This window comes from Dermacentor silvarum, chromosome 3 (genome assembly GCF_013339745.2).
Source record: "Dermacentor silvarum isolate Dsil-2018 chromosome 3, BIME_Dsil_1.4, whole genome shotgun sequence".
Taxonomy (NCBI): domain Eukaryota; kingdom Metazoa; phylum Arthropoda; class Arachnida; order Ixodida; family Ixodidae; genus Dermacentor; species Dermacentor silvarum.
Window position 1 is genome coordinate 113,814,271 of NC_051156.1, and position 21,797 is coordinate 113,836,067.

The following is a 21,797-nucleotide window of genomic DNA, read 5'->3' on the forward strand; positions in this document are numbered from 1 at the left end:
ACACAAGAATTTAAAATTAGTTTTTTGTGTCGTCAACCTTCTGTAACCTCGTGTGTCCATAGAAACCCTTTTTTTCTGTATGTGCCAAGCCATAGGAAGGCTTTATGTTAGTCAGTCATGCTTGCTAAGTTAAAAATCAGAACAAGAAAAATCACAAGAAGTTTATATGAGTTACATGTAAATGTGGCACCTAGTTAACTTAATGCATTTACTGAGAGTAAATTACAGCTGGTAGTCAATCTGCTCTTACAGGGTGACTTGTGATGAGTAGAAGAAGCCTTCTCACGTCTCTTACTTTCTGTATGTGTCTTTTGGCTCTTCATGCACCTTGTGTATGTGTTGTTACAGCTGCTAGTGTGCAGCTGGGTACCAGTTTAGTTATCACCTGGTCATCTTCCTTCCTTGTCCTCATCATTCATGCGCTATCTTTGTCGTGACAAAATACAGCTACCTGTGCTAGATATTTTGCCAGTGTGTATTGCTTTATGGCAAGGTCTTGTATTAGTGCTTATTGCAATAAGTGAAATTGTTGGGGTCTTAAAAAACCTTAGTCTTGAAAAACATGTTTATATCAACTTAATAAAAAGTTTACCTTAAATATTGCTCTGTTTTTTGTAATATTGTCGGTTAAGATTTTATGCACTATTGCAGATTGTATGAAAAGAATAAAATTGATGCGCAACTTTTAATATGGTGTTTTTCAGATCAATTTTCAACTGAAGCTAAGAACATGCATTAGTTGTGTGGGAAAAGTGCCAACAAGAGTACCATAAGTAAGACAGCTGTTTTTACTGTTAAATTGGATTATCGATTGGCAACCAGTTGCTGTCTGCATTTTGTACTGCATAGAGTACATAATAAGTTGGAATATTGTTTTTATTGCACTTCATTATCTGGTTCTCCTTTTTGCACCAGTATAGCCCTTTCTTGTATTTTATTGTGTACTTTTATTTGCATAGGAGGTTAAATCCTATGTTCTAAATAATGATATGTTGGAGAGAGCAGTGAAATAGGTTTACCTTCAGAACCTTTTGACATTATGAAATTATGACTTGTGTTGGGGTGAATTGAACTGTTTGTATGAGGAGATACTATTTTGCGGTGTCATTATGGTTCATAATGACATGCAGTGTCATGCACATGTAGCTGCAATGTGCATATTGGGTGTTTCTTTAAAACTGTTTGTCTTGGTTGGCCATTGATTCCAATTTAATAGTAAAGAGAACTGCCTTGTGTCAGGCTGATTCTCTGCTGACTGATACATTGACACTTCCAGAAGACAATAAAAAGAGTGATGGAATATGTACTTTTGTTGCTAACTCTGCCTTGTGCTTTTTGCAGATTAGCTATGGATTCATTACTATTCTAGTTGTCTTTTCCACGATAGTCACTTTGCACTGTCGGCAAAAGTTTTTGATTAATTTGTAATGGCGGCTCGACACTGCCAGCCAAGAGTCGAAGGACTTACATGGATTAGTCAGTTTACTCTGTTTGCAAGAGTCCTGCACCACGCACTAGGGGTAACGCAGTTGCGGAGCATCGTTTAAAGACCCGGAAAGCTGGCTGGAGACCTTCGAAAGGACCACTACGTTTACTAATTGGAACTGCGAAGACAAACTGGGACATGTCTATTTCTCATTGGAAGATGCCGCCAGGACTTGGTTGGAGAATCGAGAGTCCGCCCTAACAACGTAGGACCAGTTTCGCAGTGGCTTCGTGCAGAAGTTCACGAGCATCGTGCGCAAGAAACGGGCTGCAGCTGAGCTAGAAGCCTCTGTGCAGCTGCCGAATGAGAACATTGCAATCTTCACGTAGGAGATTTCTCGCCTGCTCCGCCACGCTGACCGGAACATATAAAAAAATTGACAGTCATTAGCAAGCACCAAAGAGGGTGAAGGCGAAAGCCTACGCGATCAAGAGAGGTTAATTAAATTACTTGACAGTCTCACTCGAATGCGTTGTTATTGTCTTTCCGACCAAAGGTCGTGGGTTCGAGTGCCTTAATAGACGCTACCGTAATTAACTGTGTCTTAATGATCCTCGCCGCAATTAACACCAAAGGTGGTGGGTCTGACTCCCATCAAAGGTCGAGGTTTCGATTCCCACCAAAGGTCGTGGGCATGAGTACCTTATTAACTCTATGTTGATTAAATGTGCCTTAATTACCTTCGCATTAACGCCAAAGGTGTTGGGTTCGACGTCCACATAGCTCGAGGGTTCGACTCCCACCGACGGTCGTGAGTTCGACTGCCTTAATTAACTTTATCTTAACACGATGACGGCGGTGACCCGCGCACCATCAAAATTGTTGCGCGAACGTTGCGTGCTTGACCCGCCCACCATCAGAATTGTTGGGTGAGCGTTGCTTCCTTACTCGTAGAAGACGAGGACGAAGGTGCCCCGCACACCGTCAGAGTGGTCGCGTGAGCGTTTGGTAAGACGCAATGTCGGGTCGGTGTAGCAAGTGAATTACTACACCCAGTTGTCATCGTGTGCGATTTCGCTTCGAAGACACGGGTTTTGCTCAAGGACTTTGAAGGTCGACTGAACAATGAGACATATAAGGCTTTCACCATAACAAAATAAGTTCGTTTCTAGATGAGGGCCGTGTGAAGCAAGACCTCTTCACCGGATTAATTCGCAACCCGCCCATGGCCTTCAGATAATTTATCGACGGAGGCAACGGCCATCGAGAAGACATTGTAAATGTGCACTAGGTATGATAACGACCAAGTGCTCACGCCGAAGTGCGAAATCCAAGCAGTAGACTCCGAATACATCCAGTAAACAGCGATGAACTGAGCAAAATGTTTCCTACGTCGCTACCTCAGGTCGCCTCGATCACGTACATCGTGAAAGAAGAACTTTGGTGGTCACTGGGAGTTCCCGGTAAACAGCCCGAACGACTGCAACCTCACCCGGAAGCGGTGAGGTTGCAGTCACACCGCCGCCGCCCGCCGCCAAGTTCCTCCGATTGTTCCGCGCCCGAGCCATCTTTCTTCCAGCGGGCCCACCCTTCGGTCCCGTGCAACGCCATGACGAAGACGAATATCTGGCACGCTCCCGACCACCGCTCTCTGTGCCACTACTGCGGAGAAGCGGGCCACGTCTACCACCGGTGCCCATACCACGATATAGGACTGCGATGGTTCGCCATCCACATGCGGTGTCAGCATCAAGGCAAGCGACCTCGGGAGATCGCCGACTGCCTCGTCTCAACACCGTCGACACCCCGACGTCCTTCCCGTTCACCGTCACCAGGTGATCACGTCTCGCCGCAACGCCACCTGCACACTTGCCTCACTCTGGGCCAGTCTATTAGCCCTTATCAGAAAAACTCAGAGCAGCAATCAATGGAGGTGCGATTTCTGTTCATAGAAATGCATAAGATACTTCGCTGCAGACGCGACGTAGCGACGACACCCGAACGAAGCCCTGAAGCCAAGTGAACTCCGCCTAAAGAAGTCCTGACAACACGACGTAGCATACTTGGACAGTGTGATGCAGACTTGATGCGACGCCACGACCTAGCTACAGTGCAAGACAAAGGACCACTCAACTAGACGTGCTTATCGATGGCCACAACATCACCTGTCTAGTATCACAGCAGCCTACCACTCGGTCATAAGTGGACCGTTCGTCCCCAAGTGAAAGAAAGTGAAGACTCTTTAGGAAGGCTTTCTAATCCTAATAGCTGAAGGACATCTAATAACGTCGACTGGAATCTGCACAACAAGAACTACCGTTCATGGCCACACCTGCACTGCAACCTTAATTATCCTGCAGCAGTGCTCACGAGACGTAATTCTCGGTACGAGCTTCCTGAACGAACACGGCGCAATCGTCGACCTGAAGTACAAGTCGATAACGCTATCCGAGGACCAAGCGACGCCGCCGGAAAGCTCTCTAGGTCACCGTCCCTTGAGTGTGCTTGAAGATCAAGTTGCTATGCCGCCTTGCGCCAGAATTATTTCTGTTGGCGCAGAAGACACGCAAGACACGGAAGGCTTCGCCAAAAGCGGCCAACAACAGCTGCTCTAAGGTGAAATCGCTGTCTCAAGATGAATCGTGTAATTTCACCGAGGAAAAGCGTAACTACGGGTGACGAAGTTTAGCCACGACTATAGACACCTGAGCATGAGCACGGCAATCGCATACATGCAAAAAGTTAGATCAGCCAGCCACACCCTTGTCCTCGCGGATTCCACCGAATCTACAACGACGGTCGATGTTCCTGAACCAGTTTTCTGTATTTTTTCTTACCCCAGACATAACTAAGAAAAGCTCTAGAATACAAGGACTGCTTTTAGTCGTCATGAAGGATTCGACAAGCACCGTTTGCTAAGCATTGTATAATAACGGAAGAGTTCACTCCACACTCCGTCAAAGCCTGTACTAAGTTTTTCTGCGAGAGCAAGAAGTCATAAAGCAATAGGCCGACGAAACGCTGCGCGATCAAATCATCCAGCTGTAGAATAGCCGATGGGCGTCTCCTGCGGTCTTAGTAAAGAAGGGCGGAGCTCTGCGTTGTTGCGTGGGTATTTTTCTCCTTTAAAAGCCACAAAGAAGGACGTATACCCTCTTCCATGCATGGACGACGCACTGGAGCTACTGAACGCGCAATATATTTCTTTCATGACCCTCAAGACTGGTTGCTGGTAAATTAAACTCGATGTGAGGTATCGAGAGAAGACCACCTTTATCAATCAAGATGGCCTGTTCAAGTTCGAAGTTCGGACTCCTGCTCTGCACCTGCAACATTATAGCATGTCATAAAGACAGTCTTCTCTGGCTTGAAGCGGCAGAGTTGTCCCTTCTTCCTGGAAAATGCTACACAATTTCTGAGAAATTGTCTACTAATTCGTAAGCATTCTTTGGCTCTGCTTTTACTTCGCTTTTGACCGATGGCTTTTCCTAGCTTATGCATGTCTACCCATCGCTTTTCGGTGCCGAAGAAATGAAATCCATGTACTGAATGGTGTGGAGTTGAGTTGCCAGGAAATTGCAAGACCCCTTTAATGCCATCGTTTCATCTGAGCCGGAACGCCGTTACAATTGGTTTCGCCACAGCTGATTCTTCCTTTTTTATTTTCTCTTTGTCCTTTTTTTTGTTTCAACGTAGACCCGGCTATGGCGACCTCATCAGTTTCTTTTAATGCCACCAACAGTTTATTATTATTAAACTACTATCATATCTACCATTCAGTTAGCTTATTTTTATACTCGGCAGCCCCACGGCAGGCTTCTCTGCGCATGAGGCCGTAATGCAGGAAAGTAAGCTTTCAAGGTGACCTCACGACCATGGTTTTCACTGTGGTCAATTTTAAATGCGTAACCATTTCTATGCTTAACCAACGAGAAAACTGTCCGCGCGTCTGTCTGTCCCTCAGCCCACCGCAGCAAGCGACTTTATTTTCATGCTGCCTGGCACTTCAACGTAAACAAAGCGGCGAAAACAGCGCGCGGAGTTACAAGCAGTCGACACGCTCTGTCTGCTTCGCAGATCGCTTTCAAGGTACGCTCTGCGTGGCGGTACCACAGCACGTTTGATCGATCCGTGCCACGGCCAGAGTCCTTTGATCACGGTTCGTAATAGCTCGACAAGGATGCACAAGGAGCTAAAGAGGGATAACGGCTTATGATGATCGGAACGTCATCAGCGCACATGGCGCCGCCACTAGCAGTATTTTGCTTGCATTATCAATGCACCTTGCACTGCCTTCCGCACGAGTTCGGGTCGCCGCAGCGCGGTCGATTGTACTGGCCGGATCGTGGGCCAGAACTCTAGTAATGACACCAGACTTCGTGAGGATGAGCAAGTGGCACAATGCTTCCGCATATTTAGACACCTCCCGCTGGAGTTCCTGCGCGATTTTTTTTTCAATTGTTCCTTATCACTTATCAAGCTTCCCGTCATCTAAATTTACACTATTATAGCGATTAAATGTCTGAATTTCGCAAGTTACGTTTTTTTCTGATAAATGGCGTTACACTTTTCGCATTACAGACAGGTGTTGCTGGATTACTCGCCAAAGAATGCTTACGTTTTAAAACGTCGTCTTTGCAATGAAAATCGACGATCACCTCAGGCGACTTCAGGCAGTACTAGGGGTGATCAAGTCATCTGAACACACTCTGAAGCCAGAAAAGTGCCACTTATCATACGAAGAAACCCTGTTTCTAGACCATGTCATCATAAAGTCCGGAGTCCAACCCGACCCACAGAAGATAGCTGCCGTCGCTAAGTTCCCGCAGCCCATTCACAAGAAGGCAGCGAGCAGATTCCTTAGCCCATGTGCCACATTCCTTAGCCCATTATCGGCGTTTTGTCAAGGACTTCTCTCGCATCGCATCGCCTCTGACTAATTCAACGAAATTTGACATCTAGTTTCAGTGGGCAACGCCGTAAATCGAAGCATTAGAAAAACGGAAACGACGCCTGCAAACGCCAGGGATTATCGCACTCTGCTCTACTGCAAAAATATCGCTAGTATATTCGGTCGTCTGATCGCTTTTCAGAAGTCACATAACTTCAATCTTCTCGCTATGACGTTACACGGTTACACTGTTGCTCCTGCAATGCTTAATATGTGCTGTCGAACATTTTCCTCGAACTCGAGGACTAAGCACGTCATTGCTTTGTCACAGCTTTCCGCTCATTTTCCTTTCATTACGTAGATTGAGATGTTTCTTGCGTTTTCTAGTGTTTGCCTAAGGACTAGCCGTGAACCTCTTGAAGCGCACTTGTCATCAATAAGGAGCGCCATATTTTGTTCATGCGGAACTTCAGGCATCCTGATTCGCGTTTGAATGCGTGTTGTTAATGACATACGTTGCTTAGAAACAATCAAATGCGTCCTATGATTGACACATACTGCTTATAAACATAACAGATGCAGAAATAAAGGTTCCAGGCTTGTGATTCTTGCCTCGTACTGCACGCTTGAGAAAGAAGAAAATGTAGAGAGGCACATGACACTCTAGGGGATTAAGCAGCATTTTATCAAACCGTGCGGGAGAAAGGGAGCGAGGGCGTATCTCGTGCATTATTGCTTTTGTGTTCACACGAGGCGACCTGCAGACACTATGCGGAGGTCTTCGACCAAGTTCATTCTATTCAATAACGGCATTTATTTTACACTTGTGGTCAAGGCAGAAAGTACATGCTTAAGGGAATAATTATTTTCCTTGGCATCGTTTTCACTTACTTGTTCCAAGCTATGTCATTGCACAGTTGTAGTTGGAGCCTAGCTTTAAAGCTACGCTCCAACGGTAGTAACGAGGGTTTCAGTGATGGAGGGGCACCGATGGCGTTGCGTACGACTTTTCTTAGCAATGTTTTATTTTATTTTTATTTTATTGTTATTTGATTTATAAAATACCTAACAGGCCTTGTCGCGCATTGAGTAAGGGGGGGGGTGTAACCATGAGCTGTTGAGTACAATGGAAACTCCAAAATAAGTTTAAAACAACTGTACAGTGGCTGAACTAAAAAAAAAACAAAACAAAGCACAGGGTGCCCAAGCATAACAGCAAATAAAAGGAATGAGATTAAGTAAAAAGCGCGCACAGACGTTGACAATACCAGTTCATCGCATATGGTCCACGCTGTAGGGCGGGTACCACATTGGTACATGATAACACACCGTCCAAGTAACCACGTAAAACACTCCAGGTATTTGGAACGCCCGTGCACATCCCCTGGCCTCTGCCTTGCAGCTCCGTCTCTCACCTGGATTGCATCTCACCGACACAACAGTTATTTGTCGAATATGAATTGTGCAGCTTTTGCGAATATCTGCACTTGTCACGTGGGAATAGTGGACAGTGCTGCCTGGGACAATTGCCGCAGGGAAAAAACAGGTTCCTTGCAATTCTCCTATAGCTGCAGCATTACAGACTATCTCTTGTAACCGCGCTAACTCACGTGGCAACGGGCCAGTATCGGAGCCGATAATCTTGTAAGGCAAGCTGATGCGGTCCTCTCAGCAGAGGGCGATGAATGCACTAATGAGCTTACTACGCTCAAGTGAGGCCATTAAGTATGCAGTCTGACACTCATGCATCTTTTTGTGTGTACGAGTCTCTGTGTGCTCGTGTGTTATCTTATCTCCTTTTGTGCACGCACTTGCCTTCTCAGCTTTCCTTTCTGCCTTTCTATCTCGTACCGGGTTCAGTGCAGAAATCCTACGACGAGAAAGAGAGACACGAAGTGGACACACACACCACAGTCCTCTCTGTTCATCTTCGTAGGATTTCAGCGCTATCCCCCTGTACGATGAACAACCAGCAAGCTCAACTATAGAAACGATTTCTCTCTCCCTTTACCCCTCAGCCAGTGTAAGGGTTGAAAAGCAGATGTATTTGTTCTGCTGAACCTTCCTGCCATTCACACCTCATTTCTCTCTTTCCTATTTATGCGCCATTAACATGAGGTGTGCGCATAACTTCGTCCTAAAGCGGAAAGCCGTATTTGTCAAGACGAGGAAATTTAGAGCGGAGGACATCGCAGAAGTAGACTCCGCTTGAGAAATACGCAAATAATCCGTTTCAAGGATGTAGAATTGTGTATATTTATTTCACCAAGATGTGGTAAAAAAAATTTGGAATAAATAATAATTCCTAATATATAATTTATGAGCTCAACATGCATTTCACTCCTTATTTTATCTCGTAAACTGCAATAAATGTGTCTTTCCTTTGTGACCACAGACCTCAAAGTTATCCGATACGACTGTCAGCAGAAAATATAGAGGGAAATCACAGAACTTAATTCTTTTATTCTGGTGCAAATAAGTGAACGTGTGGTCATAAACTTAACATACTTTGCATCGTACAAATTGGTGGTTCTTTACACAAAAGAGACGCCGATGCTATGAATTTGGTTTTCTTGCGTTCAGTTGCAATTATCTAGAATGTTATAACAATGTCATGGCTGATGGCATCCATGGATAGCGGTTCCATCTTGAGAACCTGCAAGAAAGCAAAACGGTATTTTAGCCGCTAATTTTGAAAAGTGAGCAAGTCTTAATATTTTAACAGTACCTTTCAAATATCCCTACCGCCCATTTAACTTAATTTCTTTATTTCTGTGACTACAGACAAGAATGTTCAGACATCCGCCTTCACGGAATCGGCAAATATTACCAACACAGATATTCTTCACCTTCACCTATATCAAATTAAGAAGAGTTTCCTACCTAGAGATCCCGTGTATTCTGTAGTAGGTATAATCATTATATCGTCTTATCTGATGTCAGCAGCATAAAAATAGTTATCCCCTTCGTGGTACGCGATACGAAACCATCATACCACCGTCGTTACCGTCGACGTCACGCTGTCATCATCATCGTCGACAAATGCGGCTGGTTATCTCCGACACATATTATGTGCAGTCTGTGGTAAGTAATCATAACCCAACAATCGCAGTTTCGTTCTCAAGTCTCTACAAAATTTTCTCGTGTACAGTGACTTGATCCATTCTCGGGGAACAGAAGGATACGTGCATTTGTAATTGTAACTAACGCTTTTGTTCTTTGTATGTTCTTGTAATCGTTTTATTGCGATAACAATTATATGGACACTCCAAGTATACTTCCGCCGTCGCCGTGATCGTGGACGTCGCTGTGAAGTTCCGCATAAAGTCCAAACAAGGTAACATCGTTGCCGCGTGCCGGACGCTTGACGTGCGAGTGAAAGCTTGCGAGGGTCAGCGGACAATCACGGCTCAATCTCGTGCGTGCGAGGAAGAAAGGCTGGGCCGAAGCGCGCTTTTCTGTCGTGCGCGAGGAACGGGGGTGCAAGTAAGGGAGGGAGAGCGGGGCGTTCTACACCGACGGCGGCTGCTTACGGCGCGGCCGCGCGGCCGCCCTATCTTGAAAGCGATCGGCGACGTGGGGAAAGTGCACTCTCGCGCGCGCCTGATCTTCAAAGCGATCATCTTCAAGGTGCAACTAGTGCCGGTAGCTTCGTATGTGCTGTGCTTTAGTTCGCGTTAAAGCGAGAGACGGCATGGAGGTGAATTCACTAGCTGCTGCTGCTGCTGCTGCGCTTCCTGACTGCAGCGTTTTGACAGCGAGTTTCCGCGGTCATCGAGAGAGATGGGTTCATGTTTTCGTGGAAACGTGCTTCTTAATTTACATAGTAAGCGAATGTTTGCAAGTTTATATGGCCGATAATGCTGCTGAGAATGCATGCTTATATTTAGCTCCATTATGACGTTATGCTGCGTGGTAACCCCACGAAGAAAAAAAAAACGTGGACATGTCTTGCGTCTCACCGGCTACAATTCCTAAATTTAAATGTATGCCGTAAAGTAATCAGTTGACAACTTTATTAGTGAATTGTTATTTCGTCGATTATGGAGTTTGATTTATCGTGCAAGTAATGTTCGCTTCTGCGAGTGGACAGCTCACCGACTAGAATTGTGCCATCTGCCACAGGCGATTTTCAAAAATTGCTTAAGGGCTTCACAGAAACACCTGGTATAATGTACTAGAGCACGCTGCCTCTCTCAGGCAGCTAGACGTTTCCATCTACATGAAATCACTCCTAATGAAATGTTGTTTAGAAGCGGCATTCGACCCTTGGTATTCTTTAGTGCCATATACAAATACAGCACCTGTTTCCTCTCATCGGATTTAAACAGAAAACCTTTCATTGTAACATACCATATACATTAGCAGCCCCATGCATCGCCGCAGGCTACATAATTGTCTGGCTTGGTCGCGAAGGTGTGCGCCGAAACTAATTGCCCCCCCCCCCCACAATGTTATCTTTGTAAACAGTATATAACACTTCATGAACTCGTAGCTTCGAAGTGCGCATAGCTTTAAAACAGTTAGCACAGTTGCTCCTAATGATGTATTTGTGCTTTAAAAGAAACTTGTTTTATAATGCACAGTGTTATGAGAGAAACTCTCTGTTGTGAATATCAGGATGTGAAAATTCTTGGCCATAATGCTCTACATTCATGCACAATCTATTCAAAAATTATTCAGTATCCGTTCGATTTGCTTCGTTTCGAATCACTTATGCACTGTTTGCTTCGTATTCGTTTAACTTCTGGCACTATTTGATATGATCTCAAAAACTGCTATTCACAAACACCTGCAATTTTTAGTACTTCCTCATCGCTAGTGGGAGCCATGCCTTGGCCAAGAAAATCAGTCAGACGTGCGTTCTTTCGCAAAGAAGCCGTGCTGAATGACGTTTCGTGTTTGTCCTGCGAATTGTACCGTGGTCTCCACTCGCAATAAGCGTATGCATTGATAAGAAGTTGGAAATGAAGAAAATATTTATTATTGCGGCATGGTACCAAACCACATGGGCTACGTGAGTTTATTTAATGTTATTATTATTATTACTAATTGAAATTCCGCCTTCATATCACTTTCTGTATCGGCTATATTTCCCTGAGACCATTCCGTGAGAACATTTGCGCAACGCCCCAAAAGCGCCAGTCACATTCAAGCAGATTTTAGTTCAAGCAGTAACATTTAAGGCGGTTCAGGTCATGTATCGGAGGTTTCCATACCTGAAGGTTTGAGTCGTATGTTGCGTTGGCACCTGTCTTCCCATCCAACAACACTGAAGCTGGAGAAGAAGCTGCATTGCACATGGTCACAGAGTTAATAATCAGTTCGGCTTGTATTTTGTAGCTATTCTCCACAGCTGATATGGTCAAATTCGATATCCTTTGCTCCTGCAAAGCAACCAGAGGATGTGTAAATTACTGAACTGTTGCTGTTCTGTCATCACTGTTTTTCACTACATAATTTGACATTCCCTTTAAAAACAGCCATTGTAATGAAGTTTGAAAAATGCGCAATGCATATTATGTTTCAACAAATCGGTTGTTTCTGCCAGCTGAAGTGTGCCCATGAAACCTTGTGTTTTTAAGAGCAAATAATAGAGACTACAGCGAACGAAAGCAGCGGAGGTGACACATATGAGGATTTCCGATCTAAAATGCGCTTGAGGAAATGCAAAAGAATTAGAGAAGATGATGTTAAAGCAAGAAATGACTGGAGAGAGAATGAACTTTATGCAGAAGTGCATGCGAGCATGAACAGCGACTCCACTCTGCAGTGAGTTGTCCCCTCTGTCCAGGAGCCCAGCTGTCTTAGCTGCCAGTCTCCCTCGGTCGATCAGTTCGGGCTGGTCCGTGGAGTCGGAGTAGCACAGCGCTGCCTCCCATTGCCATGTTGTTGGATGTGGGATAGGTGTGAGCTCGAGTATGACCATGCCCATACCATGTGGTAGAGCATTGTTTATTCATTGTCATGTGAGAGAGAGCGAGAAACAAGAAAAGGCAGTGAGGTTAACGAGATTGACGTTTTGAAACGGCACACCAGGACGAAGCGTCTAAATTCGAAGCCTATCTGCCAGCTGTGTCCTGCTCGTGCGCCCTCCACGAACCACGCAACTATTTTTTTTCCTCGTCTTGTACTTGCTAATTCTTCAAGCGTCCTCTAGATGTCGGAAGATGTTCCCCACCTAAACGGGACGTAAAAGTGTACACGGCGGCAAAACGATCTCAACTCAACGGTACATGGGAAGTCACTGTGGTGACATCGATGTTCGCAGGTGAGGTGTGATGAGGCGTCTCTAGGTAGGCCGGTTGCTTTACGTGACTCAGATTAACGACCACCTCACGACCATCCCTGAAGAATCATTGCCGAGTTGGGCGTCCGTCTAAGGGCGCCAAATGGCCCGTCATTGCCAGGCGTCAAAAGTGCCTTGAGGCCATCACGCAGGAGAAAGACACAAGTGGCAGACGTGAGGTCAGATGCACGAAGGTGTCGCGGTCTGATAGTGTACAGAACTTTCACGCAGTCCTGGAGGCGCAGAAAGTAGTGTTCTGGCTGGGGCGATGCATCCTTGGAGGTAAAGAAGTCACCAGGAAGCCGCAAAGGAGCACCCAAAACGAGATCCGACGCTGACCTGCCTAGTTGATTGCGATAGACCGCTCGCATAGCAAGCAGTACTATGGGAAAATGTTCGCGGTTGAGGCGTGACATAAGGGCTGTCATCAGCTGGCCATGTAATTGCTCGATCATGCCGTTTGCGCAAGGGTAATGAGCTGTGTTTCGGCAGTGAGAATTGAGCGACGGACGTAAATAGGGCGGATTCAAACTACCGCCCGCAAGTTCTCGTGACAGTCCGGGGACAACTGAAGCGTGCGACTCAGGCGGACACTAAACCTTGGGCAGCAGGTTCGGCAGTGATATCTGGTATGGGCACCGCGTAAAGCGGTCCACAATGTTTAGTATATAGCTGCAACCGCGTGATGAAGGAAGTGGACCAACCACGTCGATGTGCACGGGGTCGAAGCGTCGTCCTGGAGGCAGGAAAGGCTGAGTCCGGGAATTGGTGTGACGCATCACTTTGGCGTTTGGCACGGCAGTTAAGTGCGAGTCTAGTTACGTATGTCGGCGTTCGCGTGCGGTCATACATAGCGCTGCGCGACGAGGCGCTGCGTAGCTGGGATATTAGGTGGCAGATAATGTGCAATGAATGCAACACAGCACGACGGTAGGCCACGGGTCGGAAAGGCTGAGCTAGCTTCGCTGAAGTGTCATACCAAAGTGGTCTTGATGCACACAGATGAACAAACAGCTGCATTCGGAGAGAACGAGTGCTATTGAGTAGCGCGTGCAACCCGGCTTCATGAAGCTGCGCCGTCACGAAGCTCTCCCAATGTATCGTTTGCGCAGGGGAACTGGTTTCAGCGATCTAGGTGAGTGCGTGAGCCGCCTCATTGTCCACAGCCCTAATGTACCGTATGTCGATTGTAAAGTTAGACATGTAGGGCAATTGACGAAGCTTTTATTTACTAATAAAATACAACAAAAAGTAACCAGTAAGCTGGAGCTATCGGATAATTAAAAGCTGATCACAATGAATGAGTCGTCAAATATTTGAATTGTTTGGTGGTTTTCAGAAAACATTTGGCACGGGAAGGGTTAATGAGGTCTCTCCCTTGCAATGTCTCTTGTCAATCAACAGTTACCCGTGTCGTTTCTGGATTAACAATATTTCTTAACTCTTTCTGTATTGGAACAATAATCGCGATATAAACTTCGTAAACCTGATTAAAGGTAGTCGTCTTTTTCGCGAATGAAGTGGCTGGTATGTAACATCACTTTGCCATCCCTGCAATATAATGCGCCTACTTAGGTTTAACCCGTTAGCATTAATTACCTTGGTTAAAGTGAAGTTGAGACGTATGGCTGGCGCCGTTCTCATGTCTTTATCTGAAAAACACAGAATTCGGCATATTAGAAGCGACAAAGTTGGGATCATACAGCATGCAAACCGTTATTAAATCTTCTGTTAACTTCTACTGGAGCTCACCTCCGATTACTAAAAAAATGAGCTCACTAAAAAAATTATCATCCTTGGAAATGTTTACTATACAGGAACACGAAAATCATCAAGCGTGTTATATGTGCAAGGTAAGTCGCTGACATGAGAATAATGATCAAACCATTGAGGAGTACATTTGATGAAGAACTCATAAACGCCATACGAAGCGGGTAGGGTACCCCCGGGAATTGAAAGTTCGAAAATTGATCTCGAAATTCTGAAACCTACTCGTACATTCTCCCAAATATATAGTGCTATTGATTCCAAGTGCAATGAAACGCTTCCGTAGGAAATGCATATGTTCCTAAAACCACGGAACCATAACAGGAGAGCCGGTTGGCTGTCTTTTCCGGAAATCTTTTGAAGCATGAAATGCTTTTAGCTCCCGTTGTCGGCAACCTTCAAGAAACCTTGAGCCAAAATTCAGAGCCGTTATCCGGGCACTCAAGACGAGAATGGGGCGAAAACGAAACGAGAACATCGGGGCATCGTTGCGAGAGCGAAACGAGATCATTCGGGCAGACAGCCAAAACTTGAGAAAATGTGGTCTCTGGTTACCAACAACTTGTACAAGACTGCATTACATACGCTATGTACTGTCCAAACAAGTTACAAAAAAAGTATTGCTTCCGATTTCTTCCTAATGTTTGTTCACAAAATCACTCAAGCTGTAACTTCTTTTGCGCTGAAGTTTAATTTGTCATTTCCAATAGCGACGTTCAAAAGGCAGATACAGGACACCATACACTTGATTGTCATCTTTTGGCGCTGAGACAGGGTTTCCTGCACTCTTTTCAACGCCAGCGGTCCGTGAGTTCCGCGGCCCGAGTTTTGTGCCGCCTCCTTCGAGAGATGGCGCCGCGCTGTGTGACCGTGGCACCCGTGGCAGCGTCTGGCGCGCCACGGGTGGTTGTTCGGCCGGGACGAGACTTCCAACGAGGTTCAGTTCAAAACAGGTTCATTTCGGCTCAGTAAGCTTTCAAGCCTGCCACACGGCACTAATCTGTTTTACCGGTAGCCATTTCATGTTGACGTCTACTATCGATTACGGGAAAGCCATCATTTTTTTTATTGCGATAGCAATTATGCGGACACTCCAAGCGAACTTCCCCGTCGTCACACCGTCGGTGTCCCTGTGATGATCTACATATATTTAGGTATATGTCTGCTATACAGGGTGTCCCAGGTAACATTTGCGAAACTTTAAAAATATGCAAATGCCACGTAACTGGACAAAACCAAGGTGACGTTGTTTTCCGTCCCTTGGAGATACGCATTTTATTTTGTGCGTTCCGCTTAATTACATAATTAGTCCTAATTAAATAATCAATTTCTGAAATATTATAATTAGATGAAACCTTTCACTGTGAGAATTATAGAACATGAAAAAATCCCGATAGAGTTTTCTGTTGCTCAATATATGCTACTTAAAGTGTTTTTCCGAGCGTGAAAGAAGCCCATGAATATACGGAAAGTTTCTCGAGCGGCCAGTCGCGCGACAAATTGCGGACGACATTCGTATATTCCAATCTTACTGTATACCGCATTAATGTAACCTATTTGCATTACAAAAATATTATTTCTTCAAGCGTCGGTGATAAGTCTGAAGATGTGAGGCGCACTTCATGCTCATTGTCAGCCCCCGCAAAGTATTCCGAGAGCTGTAGATAATATACTAATACCGTTTGTTTCTCAAGCTTGAGACGAAGGGAGCGGAATATTTTTTAAAGGATACTTTTACGTGTAAACGAAATATTTTAGGTTCGTTTTGTATTTGTCTACGTCTGTGAAGGTGCAAATGTATTGCGCAATGCAAAGGCTGCAGATGCGCAAATCTTGAAGGTTCATCCTTCCAATGCAAGCATTTGTCACTGTGGGTCGACTTGGCATCTAGTCCCCGCCATCCTGTGCCCCGCCTGTTTTGTGCCATCATCACTCAAGCTGTGAAGCCAGGATAAAGCTCAGTCACGTGAGATCGTTTGTATGTTTGCAGAGGTGAAAACTGAGCGCAAGTCAGACGGAAGTACGTACAGTAAGTGATGCCATCGTCCCAGTACAGGAAACCCGTTGCTTCTCCGTTCTGGTCAGGACAGACGAAAAGCTCCACCTTTCTTGCAGTACTGCAATAAACAGTTACTGATATTACTCTCTAGAATCTAAAATTCCTTTCATACAGGCGCGGTCCTCCTATGACACTTTTCGTTTTTGTAACATTTGAAAACAGCAGCCGAAACAAGGCAAGCATCGTCAAGAGCCAGCGTCAAACTTGATTCACGCCTAAGCGTAGATGCCCCCTGTGCCAAATCGGCGAAATTGTTTGTTGCCGCGAGGGAAGCGAGGGCTGGAGACGGAAACCAAACAATAAATAAAGAGGAATTGGTCATTTGGAGGCAAGTACAAACTGGCCCGTTTCCCAATTAGCACATCCTCCGTAAATTGCATCCTACGGCATACCCTCCTCGCTACCCATGGTACTAAGCTAAAGCAAACCTATATGATATCACGTGGGCAAGTCAGGCCATCACTGCCGTACCCCCCATACAACACTTTACAGCCAATTGATGGGATTGGATTGGATTGGAGCACACTTTATTTGTGCCTGCAGTTGGGCGCTCGCGCGCCCCGACGAGGGCCTACGTCGTCTACGAGGTTGCCGTTTCTCGGCGCGGATCTCCGCTCGCCGTTGCCGGCTCGCTGAGTCCCTCCCTTTCGAGCGCCCCGGGTACCTGCTGGACGGCCCAGAGCAGATGGTCTTTGTCGTAGCTCTTCGCGCCTGCCTCGAACCTCGGCGAGATCCTTCTTGATTTTGCTTCCTCTGGATTTTTGATGCAGTCCCACAAGATGTGCGTGTCATCTGCCGTCTCCCTCCGGCAGACCCTACACATATGGGTCGGGTATGTCTCGGGGTACATGCGATGCATCAGTCTCGGGCTCGGTAGTGATCCGGTCTGGAGCTGTCTCAGTAGTACCGCTTCCCCTCGACTCTGCCTCAGGTACGGGGGTGGGAGAGTCCTGCGAGCCAGGCGGTAGGCTTTCGTGATGTTGTAGTCCGTCATGCGGTCCTTGGCTTCAAACCACGACGGACGGTCTGTCGCCGGGACGCGGTTGGTTAGCGCTCGCGCCGCTGCGTGTGCCATCTCGTTGTGGTTCTCACTGCGCTCCGACGCGTCGCCCGCGTACGCCGGGAACCACCTAATCCTTACTTTTATGTGTTGAAGTTTGGCCGCTCGCAGTGCGCCCTCGGCCTCCCTGCAGATTTGGCCTTTGGGGAAGTTTCGCACCGCATGTCTCGGGTCACTCAGCACCGTGTGGCAGTCTGCGTCGGCGATAGCCAGGACGATGGTCACCTCCTCCGCTTGTTCAGCTACGGCGCTTCTCACGCTCGCTGCCGTCCTCGTGGCGCCAGTCGACGCCTCTATGACGACCGCTGTGAAGGCGTTCTGTTGGTATTCGGCCGCGTCCACGTACCGCGCGTGCTCGTCGTGGGCGTGCAGGTCGATGAGAGCCTTGGCCGTCGCCGCTGTTGTTCCCTTGTTGAACTCGGGATTCATTTTATTGGGTATGCGGTCGATTCTGGTCTGGTGCCGGACCTCTTCGGGGACGGGGAGCTTCATCTCTGCCTCGTTCGAGCATCCTATTCCCAGGTCGCCCAGTATTGGTCATGGACAGCTTTGGTCGTCCAAGCCAAAGGGCGCTTTGGTCGTGGACAGCCGCTCCAGTTGAGCGGTCCGCTGCCCTTCAGCTACTTCTTCGTGCTTGTTGTGTATCGCGAGTTGTAAGAAGCGAGTCATTCTCGTGGACTCTAACAGTCCCAGCGCCGTCTTGTACGCTCTGCTGATGGTTACGTTGATTTTTTTTTGCGTTCATGTTGCGAACGTACGCGACGTGGCGGATGATGATGGATTGGACGAGGCTGATTAGGCTCTCCTCTTTCATCGGCCCAGCCTTCCGGGAAGTGACTCGTTTGAGGAGTCGCATCGCGTTGGCCGCTTTTTCCGTGAGACGGGCGATGGTCTCGCCGTTTCTTCCGTGCTCTTCGACGACCATGCCTAGGATCCTTATTTTCACGACCTTGGGGATTACTTTGCCGGATTTGATTACGATTCTGTTTTTTTTTTCGTATTCGCGTTGTCTGGTGTTGCCTCTGCCGTTGTTCGTAGGTGGGAGTATGAGGACCTCTGATTTGCTCGGCGAACCTCTCAGTCCAGTGTGCCTTCCTGCTGGTCTTCTATCGCGTCGACGGTGGCTTGCAGCGTGCCCTCGATGTGGGCGTCGTTGCCGCTGGTCACCCACAGCGTGATATCGTCCGCGCATATGATGTGCCTGATGTCTTCGATGTCCGCGAGCTTCTCGGCCACTCCGATCATTACCACGTTGAACAGCATCGGCGAAATGACCGTCCCTGCGGTTTGCCGGTGCTTCCGAGCGTCTTCTCTTGCGTCTGTAGATCGCCTGCTCGTAGCTCGGCGGTCCTGTCCGTGAGGAAGTCCTTGATGTAATTGTAGGATCTTTCGCCCATGTTGAGCTTGGAGACTTGGGACAGAATCGCCGAGTGTTTCACCTTATCGAGACGCTCTGTAGGTCGAGCCCCAGGATTACCTTGTTGTCGCGGACGCTGCCGCCGTCGTCGATGATTTGGTATTTGAGCTGCAGCATCGCGTCCAGCATGCTTAGCTGCTGTCTGAAGCTGGTCACCGTGGCTGGGTACAGCCCTTCTCGTACCAGGTAATCTTGCTACCTGTTGAACAGGACGTGCTCCAGCACCTTGCCTACGCAGGACGTCAGCGAGATGGGCCGGAGGTTGTCCGTGTCCGGCGACTTCCCCGGCTTGGGGATCAGGATGGTATTGGCTGTCTTCCACTGCTTTGGCAGCGCTCCCGCTCTCCAGCACTTGTAGAAGTATTTTGTCAGGTTCTCAATCGAGCTGTCGTCGAGGTTCTTGAGCGCCTTGTTCGTGACGAGGTCCGGGCCGGCTGCTCACCGGCTGCTGAAGTCGTGCAGGGCCGCGCGGATCTCCTCGACGTCGATGTCACGATCGAGCTTCGCGTTGGGTAAGCAGCCGTACGGCGCGTGTTGTTCGGCGGGTGTAGTCGGCAGGTATTGGTCGTTGATGCACCTGGTGACTTCGTCGGCGCCGTGTACCGACACAGCCCGATGTATGAGCTTGGCCAGTCTGTTCCTTTGGTGTGACTTGGTCTTGGCTTTGTCGAGCAGGTGTCGCAGCAGGTTTCACGTCTTCCCGCTGTGCATCTGCCCGTCTGCCGCGTTGCAGATCTTGTTCCACTGTTGCGTGCGGCAGTGCTCCTCGATCGCTCGGTTGAGCTCCGCCACCTTCTTTCTGAGTCTGCGGTTGAGCCGTTGTTTCTTCAAGCGATTGAGTATCGACTGTTTGGCTTCGATGAGATGCGCTAGCCGGCTGTCTATTTTGTCGATCTCTGCGTCCGTTTCAATTTCTTTGGTCGCGTCGCCTACGCTCTTGGTGATTTCGGCCGTCCACGAGTCGATGTCTTCGATCTCGTCATCACCGTCTCTCTTCTGGTGTCTCGGAAGGCATCCCAGTCTACCCATCCATATATTTTGATGCTGGTGTCGTTGTGTTCCGGTACGCCGAGGTCGGTTCCCGTGTTTCTCCAGGTGATCGCGCCCCGGACGTCGTTCTCGATGAACATGAGGTCCGGAGTGGTGTCCCGGGACACTGAGTTACCGATTCTCGTCGGATGCGTCGGGCCCGTGATGAAGGTGAAGTCGAGTTCCGTGGCGTCTTGGTACAGGGCACGGCCCTTTGCTTTGTACTTGTTGTAGCTCCAGGCTGGGTTCATCGCGTTGAAGTCGCCGCACGCAATCAGCGTGTTGCGACCCGCTGCGGTGCTGGCTCTGTGCAGTAATGTCTTGAATCTCTGTTTCTCTGCGATGGGTTGCTGTAGGCGTTGAGCAGAAATATGCTTCCTTTTCTCTTCTTGCCCGGGATGATTTCGGTGAGTGTGTGCTCGATCTTGACATTGCTTTGCAGCTCGTGTTCGACGAACGTGAGTCCCTTCCTGACGAGGGTGCACAAGCTTCTCCCATCGGGCGGGCCCTTGTGCACTCTGTAGCCGGCGAGGGACGGTGCGTCGGTGAGTGTTTCTTGTAATAGTATCACGTCCGGCTTGCGCGTGGCATGTGCGATGTGCTCTTGGATGACTGCCTTCTTCCTTCCGAGGCCGCGACAGTTCCACTGCCACGCTGTTACGCCTGCTACTGCTGTTGCGTTGGCGGCCATGCTTACGTTGGCGTGTACGGGGTTCCCTGGTTGGGTGGATGTTGCCCAAAGAGGTGCGCAAACGTCGGGTGGCTCACTATCGGCTGTAGGGTCCTTTCGATGTAGGCGAATCTGTTCGTCTTCTCGGCTTGATATGTCTCCATTGTTTGTTTCATTGCTGTCACTGGTGCGATGTTTGCCGTGATTGACTGTTCGAGTTTGGGGAATCTCGCTTCGACTTTGGCTTCGAGGTTGTCGATGCGATCGTTTTCTGTTTGCTTGCGCGTGGCCTCGACGGCTCGCTTCTTCGGTGCCGGTTCCTCTACGGCTGTCTCTGGGTGTTCGGGGTTCTTTCCTCGGTCTTGCTTGTGCTTGGCGTGGGTCTCTCTAGAGGCTCGTTGTTGCACAGCAGCAACTTACGGATCTCGGCGATCTCTCTCGTGAGGTTGTTCATGGTCGTTCGCAGTGCCGCGTTCTCTTGTCTTAGGGTCTTGTTGGCTTCTCGCACCTTGTTCATATCGTCTTTCTTCGTGGCTTCGGTGATTTTGTGCGCGTTCCTTATATTGTTCCCTTTCTCTGCGTCGACCCAGCTCACTCACTCACGTGATGGTAACCTTTTCCTTCTTAGGCTTCTATTGCAGCAGCTGCTGTCTCGGGATTTTGGCGCGCGGTTCTCCGATGGGGCCCTTGACTTTCGCGTAGCTGGCGGCTTGTCGAGTGGCGGGAAATCGCTCTACGACAGCAGCTCGCGTTCGGCAAGCTGCTGGGAAGGGGGATCTTGTTTGTTCGTAATGCTCCATTTGGGCTTTTAATCAACAATGCTTCACAACGTACTATGAAATGACAGAAACGTGCTAACTTTAGAAATGCTAGGATGTGAACATCGCTTTATATTAATTGGGATAAAGCCTGGTCATTATTCGAAAGCTATTCAAAAGCAATTCGATATTCGATTCTTTTGGGTTCTGACATTATTCAATTCGTATTCGATTCGGTCTCAAAAATCACTATTCGCACGCGCCTACAGTTAAGGCGTACGTTTGATTCCGCTGACTACTCCGACACGCTTTCAGTGCGAACAAAAACACTCGTTCTCAATTTTTAAAAAAAGAAGAAAGGCAGCTTTGCTGACGGATGCGGTTGTGTGCAGCTGAACAGGAAACTTTAGACAAAGTGATTTCTCCGTTAG

The 21,797-nt window shown here is 47.8% G+C and overlaps 1 protein-coding gene and 1 pseudogene across 1 annotated transcript in view; both read right to left on the minus strand.

The window, feature by feature from the left end:
• Window positions 1-8,565: 8,565 nt before the first annotated feature.
• Window positions 8,566-21,797, minus strand: part of LOC119444686 (maltase-glucoamylase-like) — a 113,903-nt gene continuing 100,671 nt past the window's right edge. The window contains exons 18-21 of the mRNA XM_049663542.1: window positions 16,402-16,490; window positions 14,206-14,258; window positions 11,537-11,704; window positions 8,566-8,973 (exon numbers count right to left, since the gene is read on the minus strand). Coding sequence (XP_049519499.1) covers window positions 8,911-8,973; window positions 11,537-11,704; window positions 14,206-14,258; window positions 16,402-16,490 — 373 coding nt within the window. The 3' untranslated portion in view covers window positions 8,566-8,910. The remainder of the gene's footprint in view (window positions 8,974-11,536; window positions 11,705-14,205; window positions 14,259-16,401; window positions 16,491-21,797) is intronic.
• On the minus strand, window positions 16,930-20,840 carry LOC119445707 (uncharacterized; annotated as a pseudogene).